We start from the raw sequence: 19,767 nt of genomic DNA, 5'->3' as shown, positions 1-19,767 counted from the left end.
AACCACAAACACCAATACAAACACAAACAAAAAACAAACAAAAAAGCAAACGAAAACAAAAACCTAACAACAAACCCAACCACAACCACAAACACCAATACCAACCAATAACAACACAAAAAAAACGAAAAAGCAAACGAAAACAAACCCAATCCAAACGCAAAACCAACCAAAAACACAAATACAAACCCAAAGAAAAAAACACAAACAAAAACGAAAAAAGAAAGAACAAAAACGAACCGAATCGAACCGCAACCACTAACGCAAACCCAACTTGTACAAATGTAAATGAAATCTGTGTAGTACGCCAACTTATTCATAGTCTTTTGCACTCACTTAAACGAACGCACCTGTTTCAATTTAATGAACAATTATAATACTCCAAGCTTATCCGTGAAATACCTACAACATTTGCACTTGATCAATCCCCGCTAATAATGTAATTATTTTTTTTCCAACACCAAAACAAAGTAATAAAAAGTAAATTCTTTTCCACTAATGCTATGGTTTTATAAAGGGAAGTAATTGTGTTTTCCTAATTTATCAAAGGGAAGTAAGTGCTATAGGACTAAATAAAGACATAATTAGAATTTTTGTAAAAGATGATATTTTTTTTAAACTTGTGTTTAATGAACATGCCGAAAATTATTACTTTCAGTTTGATAAATGAAAATTATTTCCCATAACTTTCAATATTAATTTTTTAACTCATAAATTTAGACCATAAGGACTTTAATTATCTAACACTTAAATCCATAGAAGTATGTCAACGACAAATTTATTACATGTGCGATCTGTTTTATATAATACATGCTGAATCTATCTGTCATTAGCTTTTGACACGCAAACTAACACTAAAATCTAAACGAAATCAAAACCTGAAATGTGTAACTGTTATTCAAAGAGAGCAAGATAATTGACTCCGTTGATCTTGTCGTGATACCAACAACTCCTGTACTCACGGGTTACGCCGTCCTTGACTGTCAAGTAAAGATCGCAGACTTACGCCGGGTGAACTACACCTGGACAAAGAACAGCATTACAATGCCCAACATCACCGACAGAGCATTGCAGGTATGGCTGAACTGAAAAGTTTCCAAATATATTTTTTTTTAATGATAACGCAAAAATCTGATGCATTTTATAATCTCGCCGCTCTACAAATCACAGAACCTGGTTGCGCCCCTGAATTTGCTGTATTTAATCTCCAGGTTAAGTAACTCATCACAGTTACTAAACCGGTGTTTATTGTTTTTTTTACCTATACATTAATTCAATCTTGACTAAATTATACTGATTTGCTCTAAAGTTTAAACAACTCACACGTATATAAAAGCTTAAGACGGGTTTACAAAATTGTTTTAGTTTAGCGTAACAAATTTTCAAACATTTCAGATTAATAATTTGGTTGCCTCAGACAATACAGCGTATGCATGTACTGCTAGTGTTGGCTTGGATTCAGCTTCAGATTCAATTACTTTATCAGCACCTGCTTTAGGCAAGTAATTAAAAATAGTTAATTAATAATTAACCCTTTTTTTTATTTACGATTGAGATTCACTGTTGCCTTGAATTTAATTAATTTATATACAAATATATTAATTAGCCACTGTTTTAATTAGAATCACACAGTTTTATGGTATGGATGCCAAGTGCTGATATCACGGTGAACCAGGGTTCTTTTCTTTTAGTAATTTAATCTTAATGTCGACATTTTCTCATCGCTAAGTCATGGCGATAACTAACGTTTATTCCTACACAACAATTTTTTTTTTCAATGTTGAAAAAAGTTTATAAAGACAAATGTATTTAACATATAGAAATTATTTTTAAAAAAAAATAAAATTTATATCCTAATAAAAAATTCAATATTTGCATGACAAAACATTCGGCTGATCTTTATTATTGGAACATCCGAACACGGGAATTTATTTAACCCTAGACACTAAGTGCTCGACTAACATTAAATGATAGCTAGATAACCATGTTGAAAATTACCAAGATTCAAATTCATGGGGTGGCGTGGTCGAATTTTAAAGCATTCGGCTACTAGCCCGCAGGTCTCGAGTTCAGATCTCAATCCGGACTCGAGATTGTAGAACGTCACTGAGTTCACCCAGCTCTTGTGGGTATTTGACTCACGTTGGGCGGGTGAGCATAGTGCTGACCACACTGCCCCTTCAAAAGCCGTAGTCAAGAAACATGAACCCTAATTCATCTGCATTTTTGAATAGTTTGTTATGAAAAGGATTCTTTTCTTGTTTGAATTCGAAAATGTTTTTTTTTTAAATATTTTAAAAATATTCTCACAGTAGGTTTGTTTTATAGAGTTATTAAACTAGGCCCTTCTGATCAGCATTTATATTTTCCTATGTTGGGCAATTTGTATTCTTCAGGAAGTGCAACACCTGCGGTTACATCTAAAAGTACTATTTTTGGTGTTGGAAACAAATACACTCTGACATGTGGAGAAGACTACACTATCCCTGGCCTGACTTACAGATGGTATGAAGATGACAACATAGTGTCAGGTAACTATTCAAAACAAGTACCAGGTTTAATTATATTTAAAAAAAAATTTTCTCTTGACACCACTGGCTTATTAAAATCTAACTAAAATAAAAAACGTCCTACTGTGTTAAGTGTATTATTAATATTTTTATTATTATTAGTTATAATAATGTGTTATAACTATCTTATATATCTCTCGTGAAACTGGTTTTGTCCTTGATGCAATTTGTAATATAAAAAAAAAATTAAATTAAAAAAAAAAAAAAAAATTACTATCTTATATTATTGTCTTTCATTATTGTAAGGTTTTTCGTAACTGTAATAATGATATATTTATTGTTGTCTGTTATATTTTCTGGTAATGGTATCTGTCATTTTTTTTTATTATTAACATTAGGTAACATTTATATAGTTTTAGAAATATTTCTATAACTATCGGTTACTATCTCTTTTTTATATTATGTTACCGACATAATTTTTTATGCTACTGTTATGTTATTATTAGCTGCTATAATTACTTCTTATTACTAGGTCTTTGGGGACGTCGATGAACGACGTCAAACTTAATAGGGGGAAGGGAAAGGGGATGGGGAAGGTGAGGGTTTGGAGTTTGTGATGATATATGACGAATTGGAGGTGGGAGGTAAAAATAGTTCTTGGTTTTGTCGAGGTAAGCTCCGTCACTAATGTAAAAAGTGCACGGACTTGTGACCTATTTCTGATGTCTTGACATTCGAATATTTCAGCGCAGACAATAAAAACAGCGCTTTGTTCGAGTTTGATTTAGGGTAGGGTTGAGGGTTGGAGTTTATGGTTTAAAGTTGGGTTTAGGGTTTGGTTTTTGGTTGGTGGCTTAGAGTAGGGATTAAGGCTGGGTTAGGGTTTGGTTTATGGTTGATAGCTTATGGTTGGGTTTAAGGTTGGGTTTACGGTTGAGTTTAGGGTTGGGGTTAGGGTTGAGTTTAGGGTTGGGGTTAGGGTTGAGTTTAGTGTTGGGGTTAGGGTGGAGTTTATGTTTGGGGTTGAGTTTAGGGTTGGGGTTAGGGTTGAGTTTAGTGTTGGGGTTAGGGTTGAGTTTAGGGTTGGGGTTAGGGTTGAGTTTATGGTTGGGGTTAGGGTTGAGTTTAGTGTTGGGGTTAGGGTGGAGTTTATGTTTGGGGTTGAGTTTAAGGTTGGGTTTAGGGTTGAGTTTAGGGTTGGGGTTAGGGTTGAGCATCATAACTCTAGCATCATAACTGAACGTAGTAAAACGATAAATCTACGATTGATATGAATTATTTAATTATTTTTCTACAAAACAACAAAGGCCAATTCTAAATTCTCAATTTGCCTATAAACCCAAATTACTAACTCATCTTCCGCCGATCTTCAAATTGCATTTCTTCGTATTTTTAGTTCTTCTCTCTTTCCTTTATACTTGGAATTTTCTGTGGTGAATTTTGTCTTCGATTGGACATTGGTTAACGTAAATTCCAATAACAAAACTTATTATTTTATCAAACTAAAACGTCCTGATCTTATGCATGAGAGTGGCCTTCCTTAAAAAAACACTCTTGGTCAGGGAAGATTATTTAGATAAAAAAATAAAACATGTTCATAGAAAGTAAAATATTTTTAATATCAGGCTTGTTTGATGGATAATTGACATACATAAGAAACCCATATGAAATATGAATAAGATATATATTTTCTTACTATCTAAAGTTTATTTAATTAAATATATTTTATATTAATAAAACAATTTTTAAGTAAAATTTGCTGTACGTTTTGTTAGTCTATAGCCATTTGTCTACTGCCTTATAGATTGTATCTATTTTCTTGGCAATGATACCACATTATGATATTGTGTTGCATATTGACAGACATCTACTTATATCTGCTCTCCATCTGAACTGAGTAGACTTAATATAACCCAATGTTTTTACCCAAAGATTAGGTAAATGTATAATAATATATGCATACATTGCTTTACTAGGCCAAACCTCAAAGACCTATGAGCTAACTGTGAAAGCAGGAACGAAAGTCTACAAATGTGACATCGCTCTTGGTACCACCATATCATCTAAAAGCACCCCAGGCCTCACTGTTGCTGCCAACCGTAAGTGATTGAAGATAATAAGGTATAGGTCTAACTATTGAATTCATATCACTAAGGGTGTCAGCGTGGTCGATTCGGTAAAGCTCATGGTTGCTAAATCGAAAAGTCTTAAACAAATGCTGCCTTGTAGTTTGTTCTTGGTTGGACAAAGACTATGGAAGCAAATCCAAAAAGAAAAGCAGGCTGAAATCGGAGTCAATGGCCTCAATGGCGCAAAACCAGTTGACACGTATACTTAATTGTGTTGAAGTGGATCCCTTGCATTGCAACACTTAAGTTAAGAACGAAGAAAAAGACTTCCCCAATCCCCGCTTTATCTATCCATCTTTTATCATAGAAAATACCAGTCCCACCCCCTCCTCCACCACCACATTGACAAAATTAACCACAAATTCAACTGTCACATTAAATTGCAAATAAGTAATAAAAAATATACCTTTCTTTAATTTTCTGTTGGAAGGCGGTGGGGAACTGTCTAGAAAATTTATAATGAATATTGTCCTAAAATGTTGCCGATTTTCACCCCAACCACTCCTTCTGATAATCATTTAATGATTTATCCTAACAAAAATCAAACACTTCTTCAAAGTGTCATCATTTTAGTCTTTCCCTCAGAACCCCAATTATTGCTATATTTCTATAATTTTCAAATAAACCTACTTAACTTTTTAACAAATATAGGACCTATACACAGCTGTCTAAATGTATTGCACTTGACTAAAAAAAAATAACAAATTTACAAAATAAATGATGCAGCTCACTTTTTAAAAATCCCTTTTTTTAAGAAACACTTTCTTATTGTCAGCAACTATTGTTAAAGTCATATATAAAGACTGATCATTTTGTGTTTAATGCAGCCCTGCCAAGAAACAATAAAATATAAGTTACGTTATTTTTACAATTGTCACACATGTCACACAGCTTAGAGCAGTTTAATTTCTTAACTTTGTCTGCCCACAATTCAAAACTACAGTTTAAACTGTGATTATTTTCCTACACATTTTTGGCGCCCAGGCCACCCCCCCCCCCCTCCCTCCAGCCTAGATACTCCTCTGAGAGGTAGATGTTTACCTCACAAATAGAATATCTAGACATGAATCTCTAGATCTAGATCTATCTCTATACTATAATTACTTATATAGTAGTATAGTACTATAGTGTAACTATAGTAAATGAACTATAGCCCTCGAAGTAAATGATTATGTGACTATGTTTCATAGCAGTATGCAAAAAAAAAAATATATACCACAACCTAGAAGTTTTCTTTAAAAAATCTGGTATTAGATTACGGGTATTTAACTAAATGCAATGCAAATATAATTTCCTATGTCAAAGTTAACATTCGCTTAACCTAAGTGTGGTGATGTAATGTGTATAAAAGGTGTATACGTGGGACGGATCACTGCGTGTGTGTATGTAGTGTGTAGCGAGATCGGGTGTGTTGTCGTGTATGGTGTTGTATATAGTGAACGAGAGTACAAGGGAAACGACTGGTCGAGTGACAGCCGTTGTGTTGTGAGCGAGAGAAAGGTGGTGTGTAGGAATGTATGCGGAGGAAAGTTGGAGGTAAAGGTTTGTTGAGGATGAGAAACAATACGATAAACCATCTTGTATTACCCAACTGCAAAGAGTTTTTGTTTATGTTTATATACCTTGTTAAACTAAATCCCTGACGCCCTCACCATAGCCGTAACCCTAATTTCTGACTAGATTCCATAACAATACCTGAGATTATATACTGTAATTAATACTACAAATTACCTAACAAGTTTTCAGCAATCTTTTTTGGACATTTGAAATACCGGTACTCTGAAGAAGTAAAGTAAGTTAACATTTTCTTTTTTTTTCTTTTTGTAGCTTTTTCAGCCGTTAATATCAACGTGGGCACCATTAAACTTGATACAACATACCAACCGCTCACTGCTACTAGTGTCACACTGACCTGCGTGGCCACAATGGCAGCTGGTGCTACTGGTACAGTCACCTACTCATGGACAAAAGACAGCGGAGCGACAGGTTCAGGAACTTCGACCTTGACTTTCACGGCTGGGGCTGCTACTAATGGGGCTTATAAATGCAAAGCTACACTGGATAGTGGGAATTTAGAATCCCCAGAAGTGACTGTTACAGCCGCAGGTATTTGACCATATCACATTAGGTGTTTGATGAATCATATCCGGGTATTCAACAGCTGACATTCAGCTACTTATCAGATGACATTCAGTTACTGAACAGATGATATTCAGTTTTTTAATAGATAAAATGACATTTCAGTTATTAACAGATGACTTTATGTTAATAACAGATTAAAGTCAGTTATTTAGTAGATGAGGTTCAGTTATTTATTTGCTATTTGTCGTAACAATCAATAAAGATCCGGAAGATACAAAGTTATGAAAATGCCGTAATTTATATTTAAAAATGTAGGCTTTATAAGTAAAATTTTCTTTCTGTGAATCAAACGTTAATAAACAACGATGTTCAGTGTATTTTATTTTCTGTTACAATTGGCTCAAACATTTGCAACAAAAAATCCAATTTATTTAAACACTGTGCAGATATAAGAACATAACAGGTATTTAAAAAAAACCTGCCGATTCCGATAAGACTATTTTAGTGGTGCCAAATTTGATTCATTATATTTTTTAATGTATCTTTCAATTTAAAATTTTACTAACAATTTATTACTTTCTCGTATATACGAAGTATAGAGAAAGTCTTGTAATCGTGCACACAAATAACATGAAATTTTGACAGTTTTCACCGTTTTACTCCTCAGTCCTTCATCACATCCGGGATATAGAAGACTTATTTTAATCAGGCAAAAATTATAAATACAAATATATAAACATTTTGGCGTTTTATGCGTTATCGAGTCGTAAAAACTGGATTTTGCAATTCTGTCCGTATGTCTGTGTGTCTGTCTGTGTGTCTGTCTGTGTGTAAACACGATCACTTGAGTACCGTTACAGCTAGGTTGATGAAATTTCATATACAAGTATTTTATCAAAATCGTAGATCGTGATCAACTTTTGAGCGATTTCCGATAACCGGAAGTGGTACTTTTTCTACTTTGAATTTTTCAAAAGCCTATAAGTTGCGTACTATTTTAGATAGATGCATGGAATTTCACACGTAAGTACAAGATCTAATTCTCTACCTTCTGTCAAATTTTGAGTAATTTCCGTTGACCGGAAGTACTAATTTACGCTATTTCCGATTTCTCAAAAAACGCATGTAAATTTATAAAGTACTAATAATATCCCGCACTTTTATACTCATTTTATTAGGCGTTGACTTTGTTTGGGACGGAGTGGTCTAGTGGTAGAGAGCTAGTTAGTCTCGAGTTCGAATCCGAGTTCAAGTCAGTAGACCGTCCCTGAGTCCACCCAACTCTGATGGGTACCTAACTCAGCATAGTGCTGACCACACTGTCTCTTCATATGCCGAGGTCACAGAAACAAGTGAACTCTACTTCACTTGCCCCATAGACCGTCAGGTTTGAAAGGGAAACTTTTCACTTGGTGTGCAATTCTTTTTTTTTACGAGATTCTATTCTATTATAAAAAGTTTAAGTACTTAAAAATGGATAACAAATATTGTCCATGTCCTGAGTTGCCATCCCTCGTAATTTTATATTAGAATATTCGAGAAAGTTTAGGGGAGATCACTCCCGGTTTATTTTTATTTGTGTTCAGCGAGTTTATCAGCACCTACAATCGGCACAACAGCTGACAGGTACTCAGGCGATCAAAAATCCTACAGTGAGGGAGCTGACTATGAACTAACATGTGAATCTTCATCGTACAGCCCTGATATGCAGTTTGTCTGGACGAAGGACACTGTCAATGTTGGTACCAGCAGAGTCTATAAGGTAAAAAATAAGCACACAATCTACCCATCAAACTAATAATACAATTTTATTAAATAGTCAACCATTGTTTACCTTTCACAAAAATAAGAATTATAAAAAGAAGTAACTTGTTTTAAAATATATCCTTTTTTATTGAGCTTTAAGTGAAGAAAAATAATAAATTGAGTTTTATATATATATATATATATATATATATATATATATATATATATATATATATATATATATATATGTATATATAAGTATATAGCCAGAGGATTAGTGTGTTTGTGGTAATTTTATGGAGCATTCTTCTTTTTTTTTTGTGTTTTTCAGCAAACATACATGTTTCCAATAAAGTCTATCATATTATATAACTATAGTTTTCCTGTAGTATGGTTGACATCTTGTATATATTCTTAAACTCAAATGAATATAACTATATTTATATTAAAATATACATACATCTTACAAAACATTATCATGAAACTGTTGTTTGCAACAAACCTAAATCATCTTAACCAAAATATACATTTCACAAACAATAAATGATACAACTTAGGTTGAGTACTACTGTTTTTAACATTATGCGATTTTAACAGATAACAAATGCTAACAAAGTGTCATCTGGTGGAAGCTTTACATGTTCTGTCACACTGGGGACTTCAACAGTAACAAGTGCTGCAGTGACCATAACTATTGGAGGTATAGTGAAAACCATGGGTCAGAGGCGTAGCGAGGGGGGGGGGGTGCGGGGGGACATATGTCCCCGGGCGCCGACCTTAGGTGGGGGCGCCAAATCAAAAGTTTGAGGGGGGGATGCAAATGAAAAGTTCGGGGGGGGGGGGTGCAAATCGAAAGTTTGTCCCAGGGCACCGGGAAGGGTCGCTACGCCTCTGCCATAGGTTTATATTGTAGAAATATCATAAGTTTCTGCTCAGATGAAGTATAATTTTTAATGACTGTTATCAGTTTCTGTATTTAACATCCTTTATTCGTAATTTATTGACAATAAGGAGATCATTGTTTGAAAAATAATATTTTAGTTCACTGTAGTATTTTTTTTTAATTATTTGAAAATATGAATGTTTACATAAAATGAAGATGAAATTGCCATTTTCAGCTTATTTTACAAATTACTAGCATATACAATAAGCCTTGAAGCAAATATTGCTCAGCATAGACACTTCTAAAACATCTACTCATAGTATAACATACATCATTAATAGCAATACATAAACAACTGAGATGAAAATGAACTTAATTTAACTATTAGAACAATTTTGTTTATTTATTTCTTTAAGGATGGTGTATAAAAATATTTTAATTAATTTTCCATAGAAAAAGGTAAACCTTGTGAATTTGTTAATGACTGTGATGGTGACCAGTATGATGATGTGTGTTTGAGCAACCGCTGTGTTTGTGCCACTGGCTATGCACTTACCGGAAACACTTGTTGTGAGTTTAAAATTTTTATTTGCTGCCAGAAGCAAAGTTTGATTTAAATGTCACCAGATGTCATCACTCACATCACCTATAACCTTTTTTCGTATCCCGACATTCTAAAAACATTTTAAAAGTTTACTTTTATTACTTCATTTATATTATAGATATAAATAGGTATTTGTTATTATTATGGAAAAGGTACTACACATTTTAGAATATTAATGTGAATAGAAACATAATTCAAAATTTTTATATTATCATCGTATATACACTTTAAAATATAAAAAAAACAAACTTCATAAGTTATTTAGATATTCTGTTTCTACATTTAAAAGTTAAAGGTTATTATTTCATTTGTTTTAAATTTTGAAATATTTCTTTACAACTTTATTAAATTATATATCCTTGTAATTCATTAAAATTGTGAATAATTGTTTTGTAAAAAAAAAATTTCATACAAATTATGCTTCTTAATTATATTTTCATTAATACTTTTCCTTGCAATTTGATTTTAAATAATTGAAACCGTCTATTTATTAATAAAATCTGTTAAGACATTGTGTAAAAAAATATGTTATTACCATCATACACTGCATAAGTAATAAATACAAAATCAATGTTAATTAATCTTCAGCTGGACAAGGAATAGTGACCATCTCAATGCTGCTGCTTGTATTGTGTGGGCTCATCAAACTGATCCTGTAACTGGACAACAGTGGACAACATACAGTCTAATGTTTAGGCAATAGGATAACACTGTCTTACACATTAAGACGTGTCTAGTCTTATGCTGGAATATTATGATTGTGTGAAAGCTTATTCCAAAACTTTAAGTTTATTATTTTTCTTAATTTTATTTTTCAAAACTATGACAAGCCTGTATCTGAAAGTCCTTTTAAGGATTGCGGTACAAGCTTTGATTTTAACTTTTTCTTTCCTTTTTTCATGTGTTAGATTTTTAATCTAGTGGTTGTATGTAATTAACATTTTTAAAAAAAGTTCATTGAAGATTGTAAAGATTAATTTATTTCCTAGTTAAAGGTGAAGTTAATTTTTATTTAAAAAATCTTCTCTGATAATGAAGGCTCACCAAGGTGAATTTTATATTTGATGGTTTATAAATTATTTTAATGATAATTTTCAAATGTTTGTTTATTTTTTTATAAAAGATTTTAATTTTTAAAAATTTTAATTAGAAACATTCCAAAAATATATATTATTCAAAATTTAAATATAAATTATAACATACCAAGAGTCTTATTTTTAAAAATATTGTTGCTAATTTATCTTAAATTTTACAAGTGGTATCTTGCCACCTGTGAAATAGGGAAAATTTGTATTTAATTTTAATAAATCCATCATTAGTACATAACAATTATCCTTTTTCAAAAAAAAAAATTAAAATTCTGATGTTAAATACATAAAATACCCTGTGATTTTTTGTTATAGAATTTATGCAACAGTATTCATGTGCTTTTTTTTCCCCAGTGTTTTTACATTTTTAATAATAAGATTTACACTTTTTATGATTCTAATATTATTAACAAACTGCTGTGATTTGATAAAATAAGGCAATCTGATGTCTCCATTGGTATTCCTTACCTAAGCAGCAATTTTTTATGCACCTTTTTGTAGTATTATTTTAACAATATAGCACATTAAACAATAACAATCAATAGATGTTTAAAGAAACAAGAATACAAACAGACATACATATTTTTTCTCCTAAACCTTAGCAGATATGAATACATATGTATGAATACATATATATAAATACATAACAAAAATACAGATATTTATAATTATAGTAGATCAATACAAAATTACTAATACATATAATTTTGGACACATAAATCACTGCTTTTTTTAGAAATATTTCAAAACACATTCAATATATCATAAACATGTCTAGAACTACAACTATTGGGTTGCTAAATAACAAGTATGTGATGTAAAAACAATTTATTTTCTTTTTCACTATACCTAAATACAGGAAATAAGAATTCTTTACAAACATTTGTAAATGAAAAAAGGGCAATACCATCATAGGACATATACATAGCTGTTGCTTCTGTTATGCATTTAGGCCTACATCCACAATCAAACCTGGCCTAGTCAAAATTATATATTTAATTAAAGTACTGTCAAGTACTGTAAAGAAACAGTCTCACTCTAATTACTAATCTGCTTCTAAACTGCTGAATAAAATGAATAACGCTATGAATATCTATGTGTGCTAATTTTAAATATACATTTATAATTGATTGTACAACTAGAATATCTGCTGACTTTATGAGGGTTACTTAAAGTGTTTTTTTTTCTCTTTTAATTAATAACTTAAATAAATATAATTCATGTTTAATCTTAATCTTAAAAGAACTCTTTGCTTTTTGTGATCAATTGTAAAAAAAAAATAACTGATACAACACTAGCAGTTTGAAATTATCATTAAAATGTTAAGAAAAATCTATTTCATGAATCGTTTCTTTAGGTATGTATAGAAGTTTTTACCAACAACTGAGGAAAATTAAAGATAAATTGTGATCAAATTTTACTGTATTATTCTTTAATTTGTATTGTATTTAATTTATTGTTTAACATCAAATGAACTAGTGTCATATGTATTTACTATCTCTAGTATTTACGTGTATTCTCTACTTCGAGTGGCCTGTGTCACCTTATGAAATATCTGCTGTAATATATCCATAGCAATGTAAACAGAAAGTGTTATTTCAACGCCAAGGGTAGACAAAGGTACAGAATATAGTCCAAGTTAAGACAGAACAGACAGACCCGACGGGTTCCGAACCTACCACTCCTCACGGCACCGAATCGCCTCGCCTTCCATGCATCAAGTCAGACGTGTAACCGATTCTGCCAATCAGCTCTACAAAAATAAAGCTTTCATGGCAGAGCACAATCACAACCTATGCACGAAAGACGCGGGCTGGCGTGACCTTTGAACCGCGAATGGGACTGACCGTTAGCCTCAAACACAACAAGGACCATTATTCGACCACACAGGCGACACAAGTATAGGGACGACGATACAGACAAATAGTAGCTTCCTTAAATGGGTATAGTGTAAACATGGTGAGGGGTGGAAGCAGGCGTTGTGCATAGGTTGTGATTGTGCTCTGCCATGAAAGCTTTATTTTTGTAGAGCTGATTGGCAGAATCGGTTACACGTCTGACTTGATGCATGGAAGGCGAGGCGATTCGGTGCCGTGAGGAGTGGTAGGTTCGGAACCCGTCGGGTCTGTCTGTTCTGTCTTAACTTGGACTATATTCTGTACCTTTGTCTACCCTTGGCGTTGAAATAACACTTTCTGTTTACATTGCTATTTCAGTCACAACGCCTGCTTCCACCCCTCACCATGTAATATATCCATAAATATATAAAGCAGAAGAGTACATATCAGTCTAAAACACCAAGGTTATCTCTATAACTCTAAATACAAATTGAATCGTCCACTTATCTTGCCATTTAACATATACCCTTTAAATCTTGTCATCAAAAAATTTCAAAAAGTTCAACACCAAGGATATATACGTTACATTTGATAACTTCAGTATTTAGCATAACAACAACTTTAATATAAAATAAATCATTATTCTTCACAATGAAATCTAAAATTATTATTAAAAATTAAGATCATCATTAATAAATTATTACCAGCTTTTGCATGATAACTTTAAATAATGTTAGCATTTAATTTAATATCTAATTTTTTTACTGTCAAATCACATTAAAATCTTAAAGGACATTCTACAACGCTCTAACCAAGGGACACAACAGCTTTAATTAAAACTGAGTTATCTCCAGTTATTTCTTGATTTTGTTTCAGTAATAAAATAGATCGAAAGGGAATTAACTGTTTTTTTTTTTTTACCGTGTCAAATATGCGACGAAACTACATAGTATTTTAAAAAGACAATTAATTCTTAAAACTAAACTATAGATGTTATTTCGCAGTATGTTAGTTCATTGTAATAGAAATGTATTTATAACACTAATTTTATGTGGATTAGCTACTATTTTCTCAACTAAACGAGGAGCAGCTAATTTTTTTTTGCCATATATTGAAATTAGCCAACAAGAATTTAGCTATATTGATGATTATTAAATACAAATGGTTAACTGTATTTAGAACATCAGTTTTTTGTATGCATATTTATAGTTACATTATCCCTAATATGCCGAGGTTACTCAAACTGATTAACTCTACTTCATCTAGCTAAAGCATCTTGAGCACAAACATTATAGATGATGATGATATTTACCGATTGACTTACGTAAAATAAACAGGTCCTTTAGTAAAAAATATGATCCGACTCAGTTGTATATTAAAAAGCAATTGTTAAAACTTAAAGTTCATTCGTTTTAAAAAAAAAATTCTCAATATAAACAATAATTACCCAAAATTTACCCAAATTTCAGAGGCGTAGCGACCCTTCCGGGCGGCCGGGGACAAACTTTTCGATTTGCACCCCCCCCCCCCCCTCAAAATTTCGATTTAGTTTTCCAACCCATTTTGGCGCCCCCTAAGGTCGGCGCCCGGGGACATACTCCCCCCCCCCCTCGCTACGCTACTGCAGTGTTTTAAAAACGAAGGGGTCGTTTGGTAGAGCGAACTAACCAGAATATATATTAGATTTCTCCCTTACCTATGTGAAAGTAAAGGCGGCTCTCACATAGTGTTGGCTATGCCCGAGTTTCAATTGCTGAGGTGAAACGGGTGAACTCTACTTCCTCTGCCTCATGAATCATAAGATACTATTCCTACCCCACCTCATAAATAATTGACATAATAAGGCGCAAAGAAAGCAAACGTTTAACATGAAAAGCAGGCTAATTGCGTCTTTATTGTATGCAAATGCCACACCGGTAAATATAACTAAAGTATATTTTTTTAAGTTTAAAAAAACGAATTTAAAAAAAAAACATAAGCAGAAATTATCCTTTTATATAAAAACTATTCATGGGCTCTTGCTTATCCCCAGTTACACCCGGTTATAATACTCTACTGCAGTCAAATATATTGATTTTCACAAATGTTGTAATGTTCTACGGCAGTCAAATATCTTGAGTTTCTCAAATGTTGCAATGCTCTACCGACTTTAATATACCCTTATTAATTCAATTTAAACTCAAAAGCAAGCCTGACTTTCATTATTCAATGGCATCTAATTGTTTCCCCTTTTATATCAAAGAGCATCATTCAATAGGAAGCTTCTTTTGTGTCTGTCCTGGTGTTATTTCATCCATAAAAGCCTTTCCTACGACGGAGTTGTGGCCCCTTGACAATGCTTTCTCCCACGCGTTAAACAAAAATTAACAGGTCACTAAAAAGAAGAAATAATACGGACAAAAGTGTTTAAATAGTCTGTATATCAAATACAAAATGTTGTCCGTGTTTCTTCCAGGCATCTCTTCGAAGAGAGTCTACCGCTCCCCCCCCCCCCCCTCATCGAACGAAATATTTATATAGAAAATATATACTTTTAACAGTGTCCGCCCATCGGAAATTTTATACCGTCCCCCCGAAAATTTAAAGTGCCCCCCCCTCCACCCTAATAGAGAAAAAAGTCTGGAAGACACATTGAATGTTATGAACGCGTTCAGGAACGTTAAGTTGACATTACATTTTGCTTGTGGCATGCTTATACAGTTATGTTTATGTTTTAAATAATTTAATGTAACGTTTTTATATTGTTGTACCGTCTTCATATACGAATGGTTCTGGTTAGAGCTCATTACATTTTCTATATCACATGGTTGGTGTATTAGGAAAGGCTGATGTATTATTAGCATGGTTGATGTATTATGGACATGGTTGGTGTATGAGGACATGGTTGGTGTATTAGGGACATGGTTGGTGTATGAGGACATGGTTAGTGTATGAGGGACATGGTTGGTGTATGAAGACATGGTTGGTGTATTAGTGACATGGTTGGTGTATTAGGGACATGGTTGGTGTATTAGGGACATGGCTGGTGTATTAGTGACATGGTTGGTGTATGAGGGACATGGTTGGTGTATTAGGGACATGTTTGGTGTATTAGTTAAATGGTTGGTGTATTAGGGACATGGTTGGTGTATTAGGGACATGGTTGGTGTATGAGGGACATGGTTGGTGTATTAGTTAAATGGTTGGTGTATTAGGGACATGGTTGGTGTATTAGGGACATGGTTGGTGTATTAGGGACATGGTTGGTGTATTAGGGACATGGTTAGTGTATGAGGGAGAGGGTTGGATGAGGACATGGTTGGTGTATTAGGGACATGGTTGGTGTATTAGGGACATGGTTGGTATATGAGGGACATGGTTGGTGTATGAAAACATGGTTGGTGTATTAGGGACATGGTTGGTGTATGAGGGACATGGTTGGTGTATTGGGGACATGTTTGGTGTATTAGTTAAATGGTTGGTGTATTAGGGACATGGTTGGTGTATTAGGGACATGGTTGGTGTATGAGGACATGGTTGGTGTATTAGGGACATGGTTAGTGTATGAGGGACATGGTTGGTGTATAAGGGACATGGTTGGTGTATTAGGGACATGGTTGGTGTATGAGGACATGGTTGGTGTATTATGGACATGGCTGGTGTATGAGGGAGAGGGTTGGATGAGGACATGGTTGGTGTATTAGTGACATGGTTGGTGTATTAGGGACATGGTTGGTGTATGAGGACATGGTTGGTGTATTAGGGACATGGTTGGTGTATGAGGGACATGGTTGGTGTATAAGGGACATGGTTGGTGTATTAGGGACATGGTTGGTGTATGAGGACATGGTTGGTGTATTATGGACATGGCTGGTGTATGAGGGAGAGGGTTGGATGAGGACATGGTTGGTGTATTAGTGACATGGTTGGTGTATTAGGGACATGGTTGGTGTATAAGGGACATGGTTGGTGTATTAGTGACATGGTTGGTGTATTAAAGACATGGTTGGTGTATTATGGAAATGGTTGGTGTATGAGGGACATGGTTGGTGTATTAGGGACATGGTTGGTGTATGAGGACATGGTTGGTGTATGAGGACATGGTTGGTGTATTAGGGACATGGTTGGTGTATGCTTGACATGGTTGGTGTATAAGGGACATGGTTGGTGTATTATGGACATGGTTGGTGTATTAGGGACATGGTTGGTGTATGAGGGACATGGTTGGTGTATTAGGGACATGGTTGGTGTATTAGGGACATGGTTGGTGTATGCTTGACATGGTTGGTGTATAAGGGACATTGTTGGTGTATGAGGACATGGTTGGTGTATTAGGGACATGGTTGGTGTATGAGGACATGGTTGGCGTATGAGGACATGGTTGGTGTATTAGGGACATGGTTGGTGTATTAGAGACATGGTTGGTGTATGAGGACATGGTTGGTGTATGAGGACATGGTTGGTGTATGAGGACATGGTTGGCGTATCAGGACATGGTTGGTGTATTAGGGACAAGGTTGGTGTATTAGGGACATGGTTGGTATATTAGGGACATGGTTGGTGTATTAGGGACATGGTTGGTGTATGAGGACATGGTTGGTGTATTATGGATATAGTTGGTGTATTAGAGACATGGTTGGTGTATGAGGACATGGTTGGTGTATGAGGACATGGTTGGTGTATGAGGACATGGTTGGCGTATCAGGACATGGTTGGTGTATTAGGGACATGGTTGGTGTATTAGGGAAATGGTTGGTATATTAGGGACATGGTTGGTGTATTAGGGATATGGTTGGTGTATGAGGGACATGGTTGGTGTATTATGGTCAGGGTTGGTGTATTAGGGACATGGTTGGTGTATTAGGGAGATGGTTGGTGTATGAGGACATGGTTGGTGTATTAGGGAGATGGTTGGTGTATTAGGGAGAGGGTTGGTGTATGACATGGTTGGTGTATGAGGGACATGGTTGGTGTATTAGGAACATGGATGGTGTATTAAGGACATGGTTTGTGTATCAGGAATATGATTGGCTTATGAGGACATGGTTGTCGTATGAGGGAGAGGGTTGGTGTATTAGCGAGAGGGTTGGTGTTCATTGATCTATAGCATTTGTATTGATAAATGATAAATGCTACAGATAGACGTCATTTGTATTGATGAATAGCATTTGTTTTGATGAAAGACATTTTGTGTTGACAGTGCCTAACCCTTCTCACGGACAATTTAAAATATCGATTACCTAAAATGATCCTTAGATCTAGTTGGTTAAACTTGGTTAACAAGACTACCGCTACTAAGTGAATGATTGATGAGCGGCAGAGATGTGCAAGGCTGACGAAGCTTGCCAAGTGGAAATAGTTGTTTTTGTTTAGAAAAACAACACGGGAAAAACAGATGAACATTTTGCTGTTAAGCAGGCATTAAACTGGAACTCACTATGCGGGATGGGGAGTGGGGTGTGGGGAGAGGGAAGTCAGCAGAGCAAGAAAATAGTGGAGGAATACAAAGATAATAGGACTTGAATGGCCCCAAATGAAGAGAAATGCCAAGAACAGAATGCGTAGGACTTTGATGGCCTCAGATGAAGAGAACCGCCCATAACACAATGCGTAGCACTGGAAGGACTTGCATGGCCTAGATGAAGAGAACTGCCTAGAACAGAATGCGTAGGACTTGAATGGCCCCAGATGAATAAAACCGCCAAGAACAGAATGCGTAGAACTGGTATGACTTGCATGGCCCAAAATGAAGAGAACTGCTTAGAACAGAATGCGTAGGACTTTGATGGCCCAGATGAAAAGAACACCCAGAAAAGAATGCGTAGTACTGGAATTGGCCCCATATGAAGAGAACCGCCCAAAACAGATTGTTAAGGAAACGTGTTGTCTTGTGTCTGTCTTTCCTTCAACCTCCTGACACATGCTCTTCCGCTAGACCACTCACTCCACAAAGTACTCTGCTAGATTTTAATAACTTGAATACATTACAGACAAAACATGCATAACTTAGTTGGTCGTTGTCTCGTTTACATTTTAGTTTAAACATATTTTTACTTGTCTTCAATATAAAAAAAAATAGTTTAGAACAAAATGGAATTTGTAAACGAATATTCATTTCACAAAACTTAGTTTCGGTGGATTAATTACAATATTTTGTATAGAATCGAACGCGTAATACTTTATTTTTACCTACCCGGTTCTCAGAATAAGAATAGGAAACGTACAGAAAGAACTGTGCTATGATATGGTTACTATCGTTTCAGAATCTGAAAAAAGAACAACGCATATTAAGTGTATATTGTTCAAATTATCACAAATCTATTGTAAATAAACGAAACCATCTGGGTAATAAATTTTTAATGCAGTCTTCAAATGCTGAGTACTTCTTCATTGATCAATAACATTTGAAATTTCTAATATCTTCAGGAGGAAGAGAGTACGTCACGGGTTTAAGTCATCGTCATATTTTCACGTTCATGCCTAAGACAAATGAGGCAGGTGAAGTAGAGTTCCTCTGTTTCAATGACCATGGTACATTGGAGGATAGTGTGGTCAGCAATATGTCCAGTCGCTTTAGTTTCTCTAAGGCGAGTCAGCTACACATCACAAGGCTATTGTGAATAAACGAACCGAAATGCGTCATATATTTTTAATACCGTTTTCAAAGGATGAGTACTGCTCCATTGCTCAAGAACATTTAACATCGCTAACATCTTTAGAACTGTGTTAGCACTTGAATAGTTCCCTAGAAACCACCCCAGCCCTTTAATCTGGTGCTAGTGTTGGTGGTTACTTGCATGAACCTGTAAACGAAACTCGAATGAACCTGTAAACGAACAAACAAATAAACAAACGCTGTTGCCTGGCAGTGTTGCTAGTAGTTACGTTGAGTTAAAACAAATATAACT

The 19,767-nt window shown here is 34.5% G+C and overlaps 1 protein-coding gene across 2 annotated transcripts in view; it reads left to right on the top strand.

The window, feature by feature from the left end:
* The window catches only part of LOC131929056 (mucin-3A), a 32,664-nt gene extending 20,207 nt beyond the window's left edge, over nucleotides 1-12,457 (top strand). For both annotated transcript variants that reach the window (XM_059285245.1, XM_059285244.1), the window contains exons 9-17: nucleotides 905-1,074; nucleotides 1,396-1,498; nucleotides 2,397-2,531; nucleotides 4,487-4,609; nucleotides 6,467-6,745; nucleotides 8,308-8,483; nucleotides 9,065-9,167; nucleotides 9,804-9,920; nucleotides 10,543-12,457. In XM_059285245.1, coding sequence (XP_059141228.1) covers nucleotides 905-1,074; nucleotides 1,396-1,498; nucleotides 2,397-2,531; nucleotides 4,487-4,609; nucleotides 6,467-6,745; nucleotides 8,308-8,483; nucleotides 9,065-9,167; nucleotides 9,804-9,920; nucleotides 10,543-10,613 — 1,277 coding nt within the window. In that variant the 3' untranslated portion in view covers nucleotides 10,614-12,457. The remainder of the gene's footprint in view (nucleotides 1-904; nucleotides 1,075-1,395; nucleotides 1,499-2,396; nucleotides 2,532-4,486; nucleotides 4,610-6,466; nucleotides 6,746-8,307; nucleotides 8,484-9,064; nucleotides 9,168-9,803; nucleotides 9,921-10,542) is intronic.
* The last annotated feature ends 7,310 nt before the right edge of the window (nucleotides 12,458-19,767 follow it).

Source organism: Physella acuta, unplaced genomic scaffold, assembly GCF_028476545.2.
Source record: "Physella acuta isolate Inbredline_101_S28 unplaced genomic scaffold, ASM2847654v3 ptg001587l, whole genome shotgun sequence".
NCBI lineage: Eukaryota > Metazoa > Mollusca > Gastropoda > Physidae > Physella > Physella acuta.
This window is presented reverse-complemented; position numbering and strand designations above follow the sequence as displayed.